Source organism: Thermobia domestica, chromosome 6 (genome assembly GCF_964235325.1).
Source record: "Thermobia domestica chromosome 6, izTheDome1.hap1.1, whole genome shotgun sequence".
Lineage (NCBI taxonomy): Eukaryota > Metazoa > Arthropoda > Insecta > Zygentoma > Lepismatidae > Thermobia > Thermobia domestica.
In genome coordinates this window covers 94,412,375-94,430,434 of record NC_137459.1, presented here as the reverse complement: position 1 = coordinate 94,430,434, position 18,060 = coordinate 94,412,375, and the positions used below count along the sequence as shown (strand labels likewise).

Here is an 18,060-nt window from a genome sequence, read left to right as displayed (position 1 = left end):
TCAATATTGAAATCGTAAGTACTAGTGAATTTTAGCCACTTCTGGTTTTGGTAGAGTGTTGCAGGTGATAATTATGTCTTCACTTAAGTCGTTGAATCGATTGCAAAAGAATGGATTATCGCTACTTATTACTACTTTTGTTCTATGGAAATAAACATTGAAATCAGAAATGGTTGATTTCTATGACTTCCGGTATAAATAGAAGGTTAAGAGAGGATATGTAACCTATTCATGGGACGTTGAATCGATTAAAAAAATGCTTCTCGATATCTTTTAGCGTTTTCGCTTTATGAGTATCAATATTGAAACCTCAAGTACTGGTGAATTTCTACTACTTCAAGTTTCAGTAGAGTGGTGTGGAAGACAATGACATGTTCTTTTGAGACCCTGAGTCGATTGAAACAAAAAAACCTGCTTGTCGCTGTTTATTACTGTTTTTGTTGCGTGACAAGCAACACTGTAACCGGAAATGGTTTATTTCTCCGACATCCAGTGTCAGTAGAGGGTTAAAGGAGAAGATGGAATCTATTTTTGGAATACAAAATCAATTACAGAAAAGCGTTTCTCGGTATCGTTTATAATTCTCTGGAAATTAGCATTGAAACCGGAAATCTTATTAGATTTGAACCACTTCAGGTTGCGGTAGCGTTGCGTGCAGTGATGATGTGTTCTCCAAAGATGCTGAATGGATTGCAAAAAAATCGCCGGATTTCTACCACTTCCGGCTTGAATAGAAGGTTACCGGAGAAAATGGAACACGTGTATTTGGGGCGTTGAATCGATTGCAGAAACACGCTTCTCCAAATCTTACCGTTTCTACTCTGAAACCTGTTGACAGACAGACGACATACGGACATAGCCGTTCTGTGAGACTGACGAACTTATACATCGCATAATTTGAAAGTATAATAATATGACTATATAGTAGGGCGGAGCGAAAAATCACTTTTTTATATATCGAAAACGCAATAGTGCGGAAAAGTTGTAAATTGATGTTGATAAAATACTGTAAAAATCTCGGCGCTGAAATCGAATATCTTCGGGTGGCGAATCGCCAAAAAAGATTTTGTCTTTATGGGGTATGCAAACCCGCCGTACACATCACTCTTTTGCGTTTCTACGGTAAATGAACAAAAGTATAACCCACATTTCTTAAGTTAAGTAATATATAAAATTCAAGAAATGTTTTCTGCGTGATTCAGGCATATTTTGGATCACAAACTAGTCAATTTGATCAAAATAACAATCTACTTCATACAAAATACATATTTTTTCTGCACCTTTCTGCTTGTTTCAGCGAAACGACCCAGGACCCACGACGAGGACGTGGGTGCCGGTCAAGTCCCTCCCATGCCCACCCTACCATCCATACACGTATGTTCAAAATTAGATCTTTGGTTATTTGCAGAGCATAGTTTGCCTTTGTCTGTACTTTTGTGTTCACAAATCGGTATTTTTAGTTTGTCTGATAAAACCATCTCTGCCACAAACTGCTGCAGATGCTTCTGTTACAAGTTTCACGCAGCGTTCTGTACTCGTAATGTGACAGGAATATTTTAAAGCTCTTTTTATGACTGGATGTTCACGGTTATTATTGTAGATTTCAAGTTCTTTGTTGGAAAACAAGACAACGCTGGAGGATGCCTCACTTCAACTGATTCCCAATTAATAAGGTCTGTGTAATCGTTTGCATTGAAATTGAGCTTTGGTAGCATACATTTTTTACATGTGACTCATTGTCTTCTTTAGCTGGTCTTCCTCGTTTCGTCTTCCTACTGATACTACTGTCATGATATCTGCTCTTCTCATTCCTAGCTTTTCCCATTACGTTGACTATCTTTTTCTATGCCTCTTTTCTGACGTAAAGTCTTTCATCGTCAACCATAGAAGGCAATATATTCTCCGGGTGTGCGAAATAGCAGTTATTTTGGATTACGCACTTCTTAAACCAGTTGACGTTCCTTTTGTGGTATGTACCTTGAAGAAGTTCTCATTAACCATACGTGTTTAGCTCCATCTTTACAAGTAGCGTATCTCTTTACTGAAAATCAGCGACCTCTAGTCTCTTTCCTTCATAGTTTCTTTGATCTTTAAGACCATCAAAGTACAAGCTTCTAAGATTCTTTCCTTTGTTCATTAGCACTTCCTTTTGTCCTATATTTTCCCTTTCTCGCCGGACTTTTGGGCAGTCTGTCATCTAGCCAGCATTTTGTGGATCAATTATTACAAAAAATTGCAATGTAACTGTTGCTATCAAAGCAGTTGCACGATGAGATGTTCGAAATCGGTCTGCCAGCATGCCGAGAAGTCTAAGGACATGTCGTTGCTGCTTGCTTCTTTTTTCTCTAATATTCTGTTGTTTTGCAAAGTAATCAACATCTGACTCATCGCCATCAGAAGATGATGTCTGGAGTTCATTGGAAGTACTCGTTTGTGATGTGTAAGAAGACTGTTGTCGGGTGGTCTCTCGTGATTTACTTTTAGTACGTATGATTAGTCAACTCGTAGTCAACTCCCTCTATTCTGGCTACTCGTGTTGTTCTCTGTTCTTGCAGAAATATCCACTCCTTCCTAGGTATTTTCTTTCTTAATTCACATGAGCACATGGAAAGTTCATGACATATACAGGAACATATATCAAAAGACTTCCTGTAATCTTGTTTAAATATATCCATTTTTTCTGGAAGCTAGCAGAAGCTTTCGTTTTCTTCTCAGATTTAACAAACTTCTTATATACTTTCCGTGCAAAGCAAGTAGAAACTGAACTACACGTTCTAACGACAAAGTAGGGATGGAAGCTTTGCCCTAAACAGATTTCAGACATTGAGCAACGTCTCTCGCCAACTTCTTTACAGATCGATCACACCCTTTCTCACACTTTTGCAGCTCTACCAATTGAAAATAATGCTTCATTACATCTAATTTTGTGGGCAACTACACACCTGAAAGTTCATCTGAATGTCCAAGTACGGTGTAAGTCGTTCTTAATCTTGTTCTTATCTTCGGCATGGTTAGAGTTTCAATATTGATATAAAATACAGATCTCACACACATTACATAAAGTTTAATTTACAGTACAAAAACAAATTGTTTATACACATACCAACTACGCACAACGAAGTAAACATTGAAACGCAATGTTAACACCGCAAAATTACCTTGAAAAGATCGTCTTCCACACTCGAACGAAGTTATCAAATACTAACGTTGTTTCTTTATAATACTGCTACTATCAATTGAACTAGACCAAATTGAATTCTTATTCAGGGGAGGAAGTTAAACTCTATAAAGCAGTACGATAAATTTTAAAAGGAAAAAGAGTGTTGAAGGAAAAATTATAATGAACAATGAACACATTTATCGGCATATTAATTTAATGTTAGAACTTTATAAGAAACCACAAGTACAGGATATGATATACAACACTTCGTTTTGCTAAAATGGACTATTTTATGGTTCTAAATCTGCCTAAACCATCTAGAAATTATTTCTTCCATTTTATAGACTGCTTACGTTAAGAAATATAGGTAATAATTATTATAGAAACAGAAAAAAGTGATGTGTACGGCGGGTTTGCATACCCTATAAAGACACAAAATCTTTTTTGGCGATTCGCCACCGGAAGATATTTGATTTCAGAAACGAAATTTTTACAGTATTTTATCAATATCAATTGACAACTTTTCCGCACTATTGCGTCTTCGATATATAAAAAAGTGATTTTTCGCTCCGCCCTACTATATAGGGTTCGATTCTCATATGTCCCTGTTCGGGATAAGCTATATATGACTATATATGACTATACTGGGGTTCGTTCCTATGGGCTATCGTTTGAGTAAACAGATTTAATGGTATCGGGTTTGATCCTAAAACGTCCTTATACTGATTCATGTAAGAAAACAGAATTTTGGAGTACGAAATACCAACCTATAAGTAAATATTAACCAACTAAGAACTAAACTGGTGAAACTCAGGATTCGAACCAGGGACTATTAATATGTATCGTGTTCGTGATTACTCCCTGTATTCACCTCAGCTGGATCAGCTGATTGTTCCGTTCGTGGTTACCCAGTATACGGTCAGTGTTTGGGGAACGTTGGGTGCGACGTATATTTCCTTTGTATTTCATGCAAAACAATATCAACCTGTTGCACTGCTGAAACTGCAAACATAATAAATAAAATACATGCATAATACTTTTCCTCTAACAAAAAATATTATTATATAACATGCACTTTTTTGCGTCACTTGTATGTTAATTAATTCACACAAAAATATAATTAATATGTATATTTTAAACTTTTCACATATTGTGGCACTTTACATTTTATCAGCACTAAGATACCTTTACAAATTGCAATGATGTGGCCCCGTATTACGCGACGACCGAATATTAATATTTCCGCTAGCGTATTCACGGTTACGAAAGTCAATTGACCAACAAATACAAACATTGCTCACAAAAATGAGAATCCATCCACAGGTTGTTGGGATCCTTTTGCTTCTCCCACATGCTGGTTCCATTCTGACTAGCACAGGAAATTCCGTTGCATTATTTTGTTGGTGATGGTAACTTAGATAACTTAGAGGCCTTTTCATGTCTACACGTTACTGGTGAGCTTAGTACGAAAAAAAATGTAATAAAACTTATGACACTTGTATTTAACGCTAGTTTAAAATTGGAGTGTTCGTCGAGTGCTCTCATCTCTTTGGGTATCCAAATTGCACTCTCGCGCCAAGTCCTGGCTGCTCTCTTCGTTGTCACAATGGAGGCTCATTGATACATTATTGGAATAAAAGATAGTTCGCACAAAACATTTAGTTTTTATATAACTGCTTTGATAATAAGAAATAATTGATTAATTATCACTTGGTTGAGAGTACATTAATCATATTGACGCACATAATAGTGTAAATAATTAATAATTATTTTCAAAAATGCACGTTATGACGTATGATCCACTGCTGTTGCTCAGACAATCAGCTTTGCGTGGGTGTGAGTGAGGGAACGAACAAATACCTTCCCAAATACGGTCCGGCGAGAGGTGCTGAAATGTCTTGAGGAAAGAGGCACCTTCTGGGGAGAAAAATTCCATTGTTTCGCTCTTCTGCGAATTCCGACTGGCTAGGCGTTGGTTCCAAGAATTAACATGGAGAATAAGAGGGTTGGTTAAAAGGTTGATATAACGATATCGTTATAATAATTAAGTATTGATTTTTTTTATATTAATTAGAAGCGAAATTTAACTTGGGCAGCCGTTTAAAAATATGCATTTTGAAAACAAAATGTATGTTCTTTTTAGAAGTATCACTCTTATAAAAGCAAGATGCCTCAGTCTATCCAGTCACGTTAATTCGTAATAGTTCACATTGAAGTTAATAGATGTCGCTAGCTGCGCCCCCTCCTACTTGAAGCTAAGAGATGTCGTTACCATACAGAAGAGCCGAAGGCTTGGGGGAACCAACTAATGCATATAAAGATAACCGAATAACCACAATTAGAAGTACTGAACATTAATTTTCTCTGTTTATTAGTTTTCTCCTGTCTTTGTTTTTCAGTTTTAGTATGTTACGTACGATTACACTGGAAATATTGTTAAAGATCGTCACGAGATCTTTCGCGAGCTTTATAATTATGAAGTCACCTTTATTAAAGATTATTATGTTAATCCCTTTAGAACTAACAAATACACAAAAAGTTAAATTTAAAAATAGATGTTTTTCGTTGGTGAAATTGTTTGGAATTTTACAAATTTTAATTATATTTTTATTATATTTTTTATTAATTATGGTATTATGTTTGTTCGAAAATCGTAACTTCTTATAATAATCCAATAGTTTTTTCATGTCCGTAATTTTATCCATTAAATTTTATATTTAATAACTCCAGGCAATTTTTGTTGGATAGTAGTGAAAATTGCCATTTTTAATTTTAATTTTTGTTGAATAATTTTTAATGTAAACAATTACTTTTTATGGCTTAATTTTTAATTTTAATCCGTTAAATTTTTAATTAATTTTTCCAAATATGGCTTAGGAGAAACTTATTCCTTGAAAGTTGTCTGGAGATATTAAGTTTGTAAAGCTTTCATAAAATTTATTCGGTGTACATTTTATTCTACCATATTTTTTAGCTATTAATTTATTTTCAGCTGAAGTGGTGTGCATGGGTTGCCCTTTACTGTTCATGCATTAGTTTCGCAAACTCTCGAGTGAATGATGATACGAAGCAAATACTCAGTAGCTTTATGTAAGTATTTTCTATGAGTATTGTAGTATTATATTTACTTTATATTAGAATAGGACAATGCGGGTGCAGCATAAATACACTTTGGTATTTGAAGGTTGACTGTACGAATGACAAGCCATAAAACCTAACCGGTGCTCTAAAGTGCAAAATAAATGATAATGAGGAAAGAAACTGTCTGGTCGATTTCCAGGGCATTCTTTTTTTTTTTTTAAACGCCGAGAATGGCTGTATCTTTGAAACAAGCCTACTTCTTGGGTTGTTGTTGCATTGTCGTTGTTAGATAAACCTACAATGGACCAGTGATATGTTTCACAGCTCTTCACTTCGACAACTGGTGTTAATAATGATGACTAATGTTATACAGTATTAGCAACCAAATTATTTAAGTTCATCCATCAGTGAATAATTTCGAGAATAGAACCCCCGCTTCGTCTAGTGGCAAGCACGTTTGACTTCGCTTGGTCCCGGGTTCGATTCCCGGTATAGGTACAGTTGAGCGACTAAAGTGGTTCGGATTCCACTATAATCAATAGATTCACATCTCTTTTAGCCTAGCAGGCATAAGCGTGGAACGTTAAATTAAATTAAACAAAAAAATCGAGAGCAGCAGATGCTAGCGAAATTGATAAAGTAAACGTGCGAGTGAGGTACATTGTAAACACTAATTTTATCAACGAGTACGATAATATACTTCTACATCGACTGGTGACCTTGGATGAGGTGAAAGAAATATTTTTATCACTTACAAAAATTATATATTAGTGCTGTGTTATTGCGTGTAGATAAATTCATTAAATTACGCTTAATGTTCACATGACTTACCTAAACAAATTCGTCGCCCCTCCTTGATAGTTCTGTTCTCCAAAGACGACAAGCTAGCTGAATAAAAACGAGTTTTTTTAGTTTTTAGTATGGAAATAATTTCACTGCGTAGTTGCTGTAAGTCCACACTTATATGAACGCATATCTGCTGTTTTAGTATTTTGTGAAAACCATAAATTAATATTTTCACGTTCAAAGCATACAGGTAGCAAAGTTTGAGAGCAATTATGCTAACACAAATATTGTGCTGATGTGATATGTCACCTTTTTCATACTAACATTATTTGTTACCAGCTTTATCGACTGTCAGATGTAGGTCAGCTTCGTAAGAAGTTGAAAACATCCGGTCTATAGTAATTTCTTCTCATTCCTAAATTTCCGGGAAAACCTTGTATTTTGTTATTTCATTTTATGTAGATCAACTTTTTATAAAGCTCAAGTCAAGAGAAGTGTGTCAATCTATTTTTATGGAGTTCATGATCAATCGAAGTAGGAGAACGGAAGTTTCGGTGTTTAAATCCCTCCCCTCCTTACGGAAAATATTATGGGAAAATAAACATTTACTGTAATATATATAATCACTTATATAATATATGATCACTTTTGTCCTGAAAGGATGTGGGATTCAGTGTTCGGTGCTTGAATCCCCCGTGATGAAATTCTGTGTACGCCACTGCTAACTGTAATATTATAAATATTCTGAGAACAACTAAGATAATAAAAATGAAATTGTGCACCTTCAGAAATGTGGTTATACAGGGTGACTCAATAAAACCACCTAGATTTTGAAGGCTAGAGACAGTAGGAAAGATCCGAAATATTACCATGTATAGGATATGAATAGCCATCTTTAGAGTCACTGTTACTCGTTAAGATGTTAACGGATTGAATTCATTAAGGAACTCAGCGGAGATAATCGCTCTAGATCTATTGCAAAAAATTCTCTTACATGTATGGTAATAATAGGCTATAGATGGACACTGTTAAAGTTCCGTTACGATATTACCAGATTGATTCCGTAAACAAACTGGGTTAAGATAATTGTTCTAGCTATGTATTACTAAAACAGAACAAAGGAATTCGCTTACATGTATAGGATATGGGCTCTAGATAGCCAGCGTTAAAGTCACCGTTACCCGTTACGATATTAAATGATTGACCCCATTAAAGAAAAACTGTATCGAGATAATCGCTTGAGCTGTCTATTGGTAAAAAGCAGAATTTTTTTTTTAAAAAATCATTACATTCGTGTGATATAAGCTATAGATTGACACCGTTAATATCACCGTTACCTGTTACTGTGCTGACAGATTGACTCCGTTAACGAGCTGGGTTTTGACGACCGCTCTAACTACCTATGACAAAACACAGGATTCAAAAATTTGCTTACATATGTAGGACATTGACTATAGTCCTGAGTGAGATTTCAGGCTAGCTATCCTGGGAGAGGTTTTCCTCATTCATATCAAGCAAGTGCCGGGATGGTATATAACAATGGTACCAGGCCGCTTCCACGCTTGCCATTCCTATTTTCCTCACCAATTCCTCTGGTAGTGTAATCGCCGACGGATGACATTCCTCATACATGACGGGTTAACATGGTTATAGCTGCTGAAAGCTCAGAAATCTAATTCCTAATCCCAGTCCTATTGATGGCCACGTTAAAGTCGTCGTGATGAGTTAAGTTGTTAATAGATTGATTCCATTAACAAACTCGGCGCAGATAATTGCTCTAGCTATACATTACAAGAAATAAAATTTTAAAAAATTCTTACATATGTGGGATATGAACCATTGGTAGCCGCCGTTAAAGTCGACGTTATCCGTTATTTTAACAGACTGCCCCCGTTAAAGAACTGGTCCTAGATAATCGCTCTAGCTATCTATTGCCCAAAATAATGTGTTAACAAATTCACAATCGTTCAAGAGTTATCGTGTGGAGTAACGAAAGGACGGACTGACGTACTTACAATACAATCTTGAATGTCTCACTGTGTGATCCTAATAAAACAAAATGTATTACAGATAGAAACTTGTTTATTCAAAAATGTAAAATGGCATTGAAAACTGTTCGTAATAGTTTGTACTGATTTGAATTACTCTGTTCTATTGTGTTGAAATGATGCAATTGACAATACAGTTATTGCCAATAATACCCAATTAATTTCCCCACATTTTGATCAGCTGTAGCCAGTGTGGTAATTGAAGGGGGAGAAAGGGGGGAAATTCCCAGGCACCTCTGAACATTTCCCCGGAACCTCGTTCCCTTTGTGCTTTCTAGGGAGGGGACTTGGCAATGACCCCAACCTTCATGTGTAATTACAAAAATTAAATTTATATACAAATAAAAATTATCAGTTTTTCAAATTACTAATAAGGAATCTGTGTCGAAATAGAATCTACTCCCAGAAATTTTACTACAGTGCAGTGGCGTATTTAGGGGGAGGGTTATCGGACTCAAGCTCCTCCCGAAATAAATTTGATGGTTTTTCGCACTCCACGTAGGACTACAACATTAATCCTCACCATTTCTAACTATTTCATTGACTTTCCATTTCCTTATGCTCTTTGTTCACAAATAATACTGTATTTGTCCAATTTCATTCCATGTAAGAACATTTTTTTTAAAATCTTTCGTCCATTCTACTCTTCTGTTTCTTTTTCTTGGTTGTTACTTTTTTTCGTTTTTCCTATCATAGTTTCGACCGTTGTTGGTTGTGATTTCAGTCGGCCGTCGTCAGTAACACCAAAACTATGGTAAGCTGATAAGCCAAACTGATGTTCCATACCAACTTGCACGGATATCAACATAACGGGAGTTTAGTTATTATAGCAAAGGAATATTTACATCGTTTAGTTATAAAGAAAAGTAAATGTTTGGATTAAAGAAAATCAAGAGAGGGGAAATACGTAGTCCAGGAAATTAGGTACGTCAAGAAGATGCTTCCTTTTTTCTTCTATGAATAGAATAAAAGGTTTGGTTGTTAAATTTTTGTGTGTATTTTATCACATAAGATTCACCAATCTACAATTCTTGCCATTAAAACTGCAATCAGTATATTTCAACTTCAACTTGTCTCAACATTTTATTTCAGGTACAAAATTAAACAGATAAAGCTGAATATTTCCATTTATTCTAAGTTGAAATGAGATTACAAATCTTCAACGTGTGTTTGTAGAAGTGTCATTTGGGATTTGCATGGGAGGTAAGATCCTCCACCGACATAAAAGTTTCACGTTTTTTCCTAGTACAGAATTAGTAGACAATTGATTAAAATATTAATTCTCAAACTCAGGTGGGGAATTGCCCCATTCTTCGCCGTATTGTGCATAGCCCTCCCCGAAACAAAATCCTAAATACGCCACTGGTACAGTGAGTTATCCGAAACGCTGAAAAGTAACATCTGAACAGTGAACAGATTGAGGTGTGTTTCAGTTTCTCAGGTTTAGTTATGTTTCGTTGGAAGCTGTTTTACTGTGAACAATGGATATAAGATAGTTTTTAACAAATATCTGTTCTACCTTTTTTGTATAATACACCTCTTTTAAACTAGAAGGTTAATTACTTTGAATGATATTCATAATAATTGCGGTTATGCATATTTGTAACTTAAATTTAACGTGGTATTCTAGTGATTACACAAATTACAATTATGAGCACACTTTATGGAGACACTCTCACAGAGGATACCCAAGATCCTTTATACACTATGCACATTAGAAAAACTGATTTTTCAAGTCTTTTGTGAGAAAAATACTATTCCATATTGTACAGAGTTATTTTCCTGCGAGTACAAGTTTCTTTTGGAATGTGTTGAGAAATTAACACAGTCTGCAAGACAGTGGCGTATTTTGTGACCTACCGGCAGCAGCCCTAGAATATTACAAAATAAAGTTATAATATGAACTAAATTATATTAATAATTTTATACTTTAGTATCTTCTTTCAATGATAAAAGTTTTTGAGAATTTGAATGTATTTAGAAAGATCCACTCAGCCTGTCTCGCGAACTTAAGAGTCTTCAATATGACAACATAGTAGAAACTACTCTCTAGCTACTACAGCAAGAATCGTATCAGAGCATTCCCCTTCGCTCCACCTCCGCCCACAGCATACGAACTCCGCCAGGTAAAAGCAGTTGCCTCTAGAGAAATCGGTTTCTTGGGCGTGAGTACAGAGTAAAAGGAAATTAGACGAGCAATAACAGTGAGTTTTGGTGGTCTCTGTGAATTGTTTTTTACATCACGGGCCTCGTTTTGTAGCGATTTGCGTTAGCGCAACGAAAATTTTGTGCTTTACAGTAGTTTGCGTAGCTCTCACAGACTGAGACGACTCCTTTCCTAATCGCCTATTTCAGCGTTCATTATTACTCGGACAGCTTCCATTTGTTCTGATGAGTAGGGTTACCATATATCCAATGCGAAATGTAGTAATACTTCATGCAAGGGCACCGAGTTCTCTGTAAAATTGGGGGTCCATTCAGATGCAGACGACATATATGAGGATTTTAAGACAAATTGCATTCAAATTATGCAAAATATTGTATATTCACAAATACAATGAGGGGCCCACATGACCTTTGGGGGGGCCCGGGCCCCCTGGTCCCCCAGGATCGACGCCCTTGACTTCATGCAACAAATAAAGGTAGAAATGTACGATCGTTTTTCCGTAATACTAATAAGATAATATAAGTCTTGCTAGTGAAGAAAAAATGATATTTATCTACTTGATAAAAGGATGGTGTAAAGTTTTTCTTATTTTGAAGATTGTATAATAAAGTGGAAAAAAGTCAAATAATAATAATAATAATGTACAGGTATTATAAAGGTTAGTGGTAGCCCAAGCCATCAAACCAGTATACGCCACTGCTGCAATAGTACACTCTTAGTACAAGTTTATTTTTGGCCCACACTAAGTCCCCCCCACCCCACCTCGAAGTGCTTCAATTTCCACACTGGCTGTAGCACTGACAGTGGAGGAGCGAGAGGAGTGGGGATCATGGCATATTTGTTGGGCTTCGTATATTTTCGTGGATGTTCCTTACATAAAGAACTGGTTTCAGCGCAAGGTCTGCTGCTGTTGTAAGTTGATTTCATTGTTTGAACATCTTCTCGTGAGTAGTATAGAACTAATGGTGAACTACCAGTGTGGACTGCATTTCGTGGAAGGTTAACATAATATGTGTCACTCTTTTTTGTAACGGTGCGACAGGACACAAAGCCTTGATATGTTCTATAACCACATTTTTGTATTCCACATTGTTTAATATAGATCTGGTAGTATAGATCTAAGAAGTTATTTGCTCCTTAATGACACACTGTATGTTTTTAAGAAAATTATTGAAGGATTTACATACATAAATTTTGCTTCCTTCAGTACCAAGGGAAGGCATGTGAAATGGAGAGATATCCAAGCTAAGGAATTTTACTGCAGGAGTATAGATTCCATTGGGGTGGGAAATCATTTTGTGTATATATAGTGTTAAATGTAGCCATGTATAAAAGTATTTTCACTCATAAAGTGTTTACCAATAAGAACGTTAGAACTTTGAGATCATATTCTGATAATACTACCTGGTTTGGGGAGATGAAATTGAGGTAGCTGTATGGAGTAGTTTGTGGCAGATTACCATTGAGAGATACACAATTCAACAGTTAGTATAAACTATTCGAATTCACCATCAAAATGTGACAAAACAGGATGTGCGAATTTACTGCCCAATGTACAAGGTGGACACAAAGTAGCCTTCCCCAATATATGAAGAAATAAAATAAAAGAAGCTAGGTGACTTGACAGTCTTTATTGTACTTACAAATACTGTTTAAACTGTCTTTCACGACATTCATTGCACAAGGTACATCTCTTTAGCACTGATTTGGAAATACCGTGAGGCAACCGAGGATTGACATCCAACCTCTGGAATTATTGTTCGATAAGCTGTTTCAAGTGATCCAAATCATTCGGTTGCCCGAAAAACACCTCGTCTTTGACAATACCCTACATGGAGAAGTCGCATGGTGTGAAATCACATGATTTGTCGTACCACGACAACCAATCCATTCATCGTATTGTTGATTTAAGAAATCCCTTACAACACCAAAGTGAGAGGGGATTCCATCGTGTTGCCACGTAAACGGAATGTTTTCATAAAGAGGGTTATTTTCAAGTTCCGTAATGACAACGTCCTACAACATCTGAAGGTATGTGTCACTGGTCCTTCAAGAAAGAATGGTCCTATGACACCACCACTTCAAATACTATCCCAAAGGATGATACTACTGACTCCCGTTACAATTTCGTGTTGATTGGTTTCACTCCAATAAACACAATTGTGTTTGTTTTCACAAACGTTCATCTTGAATGACATGTCATCTGTGCACAAAATTCGTTTCCAGAAATCTCTGTCAACTTCGTTCCGAATGAGAAACCAATCAGAACTCAACACGCCGGTTCGGATCACATTCGTGTAATGCATGCAGAAGCTTTAGCCGGTAAGGTTTAATCTTCAAATCCTTTAACATGTTTCTTAAAGAGGTACGTGCAATTCCCAGGTCACGTTGATGTCTTCTGGTAGACTTTTTCGGGATAGGTACACAACTTTGAAGAGCAAGTTTAGTGTTCCCTTCATTTCGTACGCTTCGTGGTAGATCATACCCAGAACTTGTAGCTTCGAATCGTTGTTGAGGTTTCTTATGGTTTGACGTGACGGTGGTTCCACACTTCGAAATCTTCTGAACTCTGCCACGTTTGTGTTACCATCAATCTTGTAGCGCACGAAACTACGTTTTTCCTTTGTTAATTTGCGATTCATCTCAACACCTGTACTGCTCGGCGCAACTTCGATTACTAAACAACTCTTAAACAAAGTATGTACGAAAACGTTGTTACAAATCCCAGCTACACTGAGAAAGACAGTAATGCCACTTCTAGTTAAAAAAAAAAAAAAAAACTCGCGCATAACTTGCTTCTTTTTTCTTCTTTTCTTTCTTTCTTTCTTTTTTTTTCGTTACTTGTTTTTGGGAAAGCGACTTTGTACCTGTATGTGCAAAAATGATGCAAAACTAAACTCTCAAAATTCATGCTGGCCAGAAGCAGAGAACATTTGGACGACATTTTCTTCAAAACATGATGACATTGATTGCTTTTCGCAACAATAATAATAAAGATAATGATAATAAACATTTTATTTGCTTGCTTGCAGTTTTCTCATTTTAATTTGTTTCTCAGTGCAGTATCTCATTCTTATTGGTAAACCCTTTTAGTGGAAATCTTAAGGCTGATAATAACTGTCTGAAGAAAGACAACATTCTTATTTGATATAATTTCACCTGTGAATGCAACATTAACAAAATTGGTGGCAGTTTATATGTATTTTTCAGACGAGAATGTACTTAGAGATTGTTGTTGTAGATTCTGTTGGTTACGAATAAAATAGTAAATTCAACACAATTTTTCATTTCCTACATAAAATTGTGAAACTGAGAGTAATTGCACAATTTTCTTTTACAGGTTATCGATTTCTGCTGTTGTAATGTCGTACTTGCAAAACCCACAGCCTATGACTCCACCGTGGGCATCCACATTCCTATAAGTAGCCTAATACATATTGTTTTGAAATCTGCGTTGGACTATTCTAAAGTTCGTTTAAATTGTGATAAAGCGTGAATTTCTTAAATGATATGACGTGGCAGGATACGTTTGAAATATATCGTCGCTGCGCCTCGAAGAATCCCTATGTGTTAAAACCACAACTTTCCAGAAGAAGCAAAAAACATTCCGAACTCTTAAAATTTTGCCAAATAAACACGGAAACACTTGAAAAATATAATAAAATTGTTTTTGCGTTAGCTTGCTTCAACAATATTATATTACTATTTCTGTGTTTATGTAGCACATGTCGGTTTACCTTTTGCTCCTTTATAAGCACATAGAGAATTTGTATACATTAATTAATACGTAAGTAATGGGAACCTAAAGCCTTCAATTTCCTATTATTTTTTCATTGTTGTGGTGAAACAATTGAACATTCACTTATCACATTATAAGGGACTCTGCCTGATAGCTTTCAGGTTTATTTGCACGACATAACTCATTTTCGAAAAAAATGTCACATGGCGGTTCTTCGAGACGCAGCGACGATATGTTGTTTGGCGTACCAGAAACCATGGTAGCAATTTAGGTAATTTCAAAGTTGCAGAACTCGAAGTGTTATTAAGAAATTGAATATAATTGTATGTTACAATTTACAACTGATATGTAAGACAAAGGATGATGAGTGACAAAACTTTATCAGTGACACTACATTATATTACGCTATGTCACATTATTAAATTTTATTGAGGCTTATACTTGAAGTTTTAATTGTTTTCCTTTTCATTCCGACACGATTCTGTGAAATACTTCCAAGGTCTTCATATTTCGTGAATTTATAGGGAACGTTGTGAATATATCATGGAACTATCTCAATCTAACATTTTTACGTAAGTTATTATTGAATAGTGTTTACTTTGTATCTGGTATCTTGACATGAAATAAATACTTTCAATTATATCGGGATGGTCAGTTCTATATTCCTAAGAATAAAACTTTCTAAGAATACTTATACTGGAAGGAAATTTAAATCTGTTTCATTAGCATGATTTGTTTAGTGCAAAGAGTTCTTTGTAATCAACTTTTAAAGATTATTTTAACCGATACTTGCTGTTGTGTGTCTTGGTCGCGATAAATGTTTGTGTAGAGGAAGACTGGAAGTATTTTGTTTGATTGATTTAGTTCTATGCACAAACTTAACTTTATATTAAAGTAGATACCTGATACTCTAATTTTTTTAAATTTTATTTTATTTTTCTTTTGTAAGTAATTGTGTCGCAGCTGGAATTTACAGATAAGTTTTTTCCTCTTCTGTCAAAGGGATTTGTCTTGAAACCTCACAGGTACTCTCGTTTCTTTTCAAGAAGTTTTCTGTGAGTAAAAAGTTATACTTGTATACAGGAATAATGCTGTGTCTGTTGTTCGTGGTCTTCATTTCAATCCATTTTAGTGTAGCATCGCCCTGAGGATGTTACATAAAAAAATAAAATTTCTCAACTTCAGTATCCTCTGAGTCATACGTCATCAGAATGTCGTTAGTTAAGCGACGTTTGATGAGCTAATGTGCTCAGGCAACCTACTAGATGTAGTATGAGGATGCAAACATTCTAAAGTCAAGTGTTGCCAATTCAATACTTGTGACACTGTATAGGGTAATTCAAACAGTGTGATTCAACGAATGTTCTGTACCGTACTTACCTTAACTGGAAGCAGTCTAACAGTAAAATAGTGGGGTTGAAATTAAAAGTATTATGACACAGTCACGGAATCGTAAGTCATCAAACCCAACTTCAATCCCTGTTGTAAAGATTAGAATTTATTTATTTACTAGCTGAAATGCCCGTTCTTCGCACGGTGGAAATATGTTTATAGGAGATAGGTGACTCGCTATAAATTGATTTTTGACTATTTAATAAGTTTCGTACTTTTATATGTGAAGTGCACGGTTATGCAAGAATAGAAAATTTAGTGAACGGAAACTCATTTAAAAAGAAAATCAACAATAATGCTATTAAATTAGAATGAAGAAAATTGTAGTGAAAGGAAAGTCTGGTTTGTATTTAATGTTATTTTCATTTTATTTCATAACTTAGTTGTTTTATTACAATACTTGCTTATAAACTACATTTGCTATCTTATTGTTTGGTGAGTAGATATATACATTCTTTGGTTTCCCTACTCTAGAGTAAGCTACATATAACTGACCGTGAGAAAAGCATGATTCTTTTAAGTTAATCCCACAACATGTTAACGTTTGTCCTTTTGACTTATTTATAGTGATGCTGAATGCTAATCTTACTGGAAATTGCAGTCTTTTGAATTGAAACGGCAGTTCGGTAGATATGAGCGGAATCCTTGGAATAAATACTGTTTTTCCGTTATTATTTCCTGACATTATTTTTGCTTTAATTATATTGTTTGATAACTGTTTCACGGTCATTCTTGTCCCATTACATAATGTTGCTGAATACAAATTTCTCAACAAAATTATTGGAGATCCTATATTTAATCTTAAACAATGTAAAGGCATTCATGGCACTTGCATTGTATTCAAAAATTCGGTAGGAAAGTTAACACTTTCATTTTCATCAATCATAGAATCAATTGATTTATATATTCGTTTCTCGCCAGGAATCTTGTTTTGAATTTTTAAATTAATATGGTCGACGACGTCATTTCTTACTGCTAGAATGGCTCTTTCAAATAACCAATTTGAATTTGTGTAATTTTGAACAACGTTAGGGTATAAACTTTATCTATTAATTCATCTGGACTGTCGACAGCATTACATAAATCACTTGTAAGTTCAATTTGGCCAGTTATACAATCAATTGGATGCTTGCCCTCATCAACTTGTAAGAGTTTTTCGGCAATCTATAATTTTAGTGGTGGTGCATGGCGATATTCAACCTGGAACAGGTAAACTTCAGGGGCGCCACAGAGATAATTGTGTTTAGAGATGGGAGGCAGCCTTTAGTAGAAGTAGTAGTAGTAGTAGTACAAATAGTAATAGTAGTAGTTGGTAACAATAGTGGTAGCAGTAGTAATAGTAGAACAAATAGTAGTAGTAGTAGTTGGTAGTAGTAGTAGCTCGGATTCGGTTAGGTTAGGTAGGTTCTGTTGTGTGGCTCCCATCATCTACACATAACCCCACCATTTTCCTTTCAAAACATTAAATAGGTTGAGAAGAACCTGAGCATAATGATAATGATAACTGTAAACTTTAATAAAAATGACCCCGTAATATTAATGTGTATCTTCCTAGTGGTGCACATTTTATGACATTGTCGAACCTATAGGAAAGTAATATAACATGCTGGCACATTCTACAACAATTTCGAATATTCTGGAACATTTTAGAACATCCTAGATGATTCTAGAAGGTTCTAGAGCATCA

The 18,060-nt window shown here is 35.4% G+C and overlaps 1 protein-coding gene across 1 annotated transcript in view; it reads left to right on the top strand.

Annotated features, from left to right (window-relative positions):
* LOC145688098 (protein Asterix) overlaps positions 1-15,419 on the top strand; it is a 59,976-nt gene extending 44,557 nt beyond the window's left edge. Inside the window, exons 3-4 of the mRNA XM_081761833.1 lie at positions 6,153-6,250; positions 14,583-15,419. Coding sequence (XP_081617959.1) covers positions 6,153-6,250; positions 14,583-14,664 — 180 coding nt within the window. The 3' untranslated portion in view covers positions 14,665-15,419. The remainder of the gene's footprint in view (positions 1-6,152; positions 6,251-14,582) is intronic.
* The last annotated feature ends 2,641 nt before the right edge of the window (positions 15,420-18,060 follow it).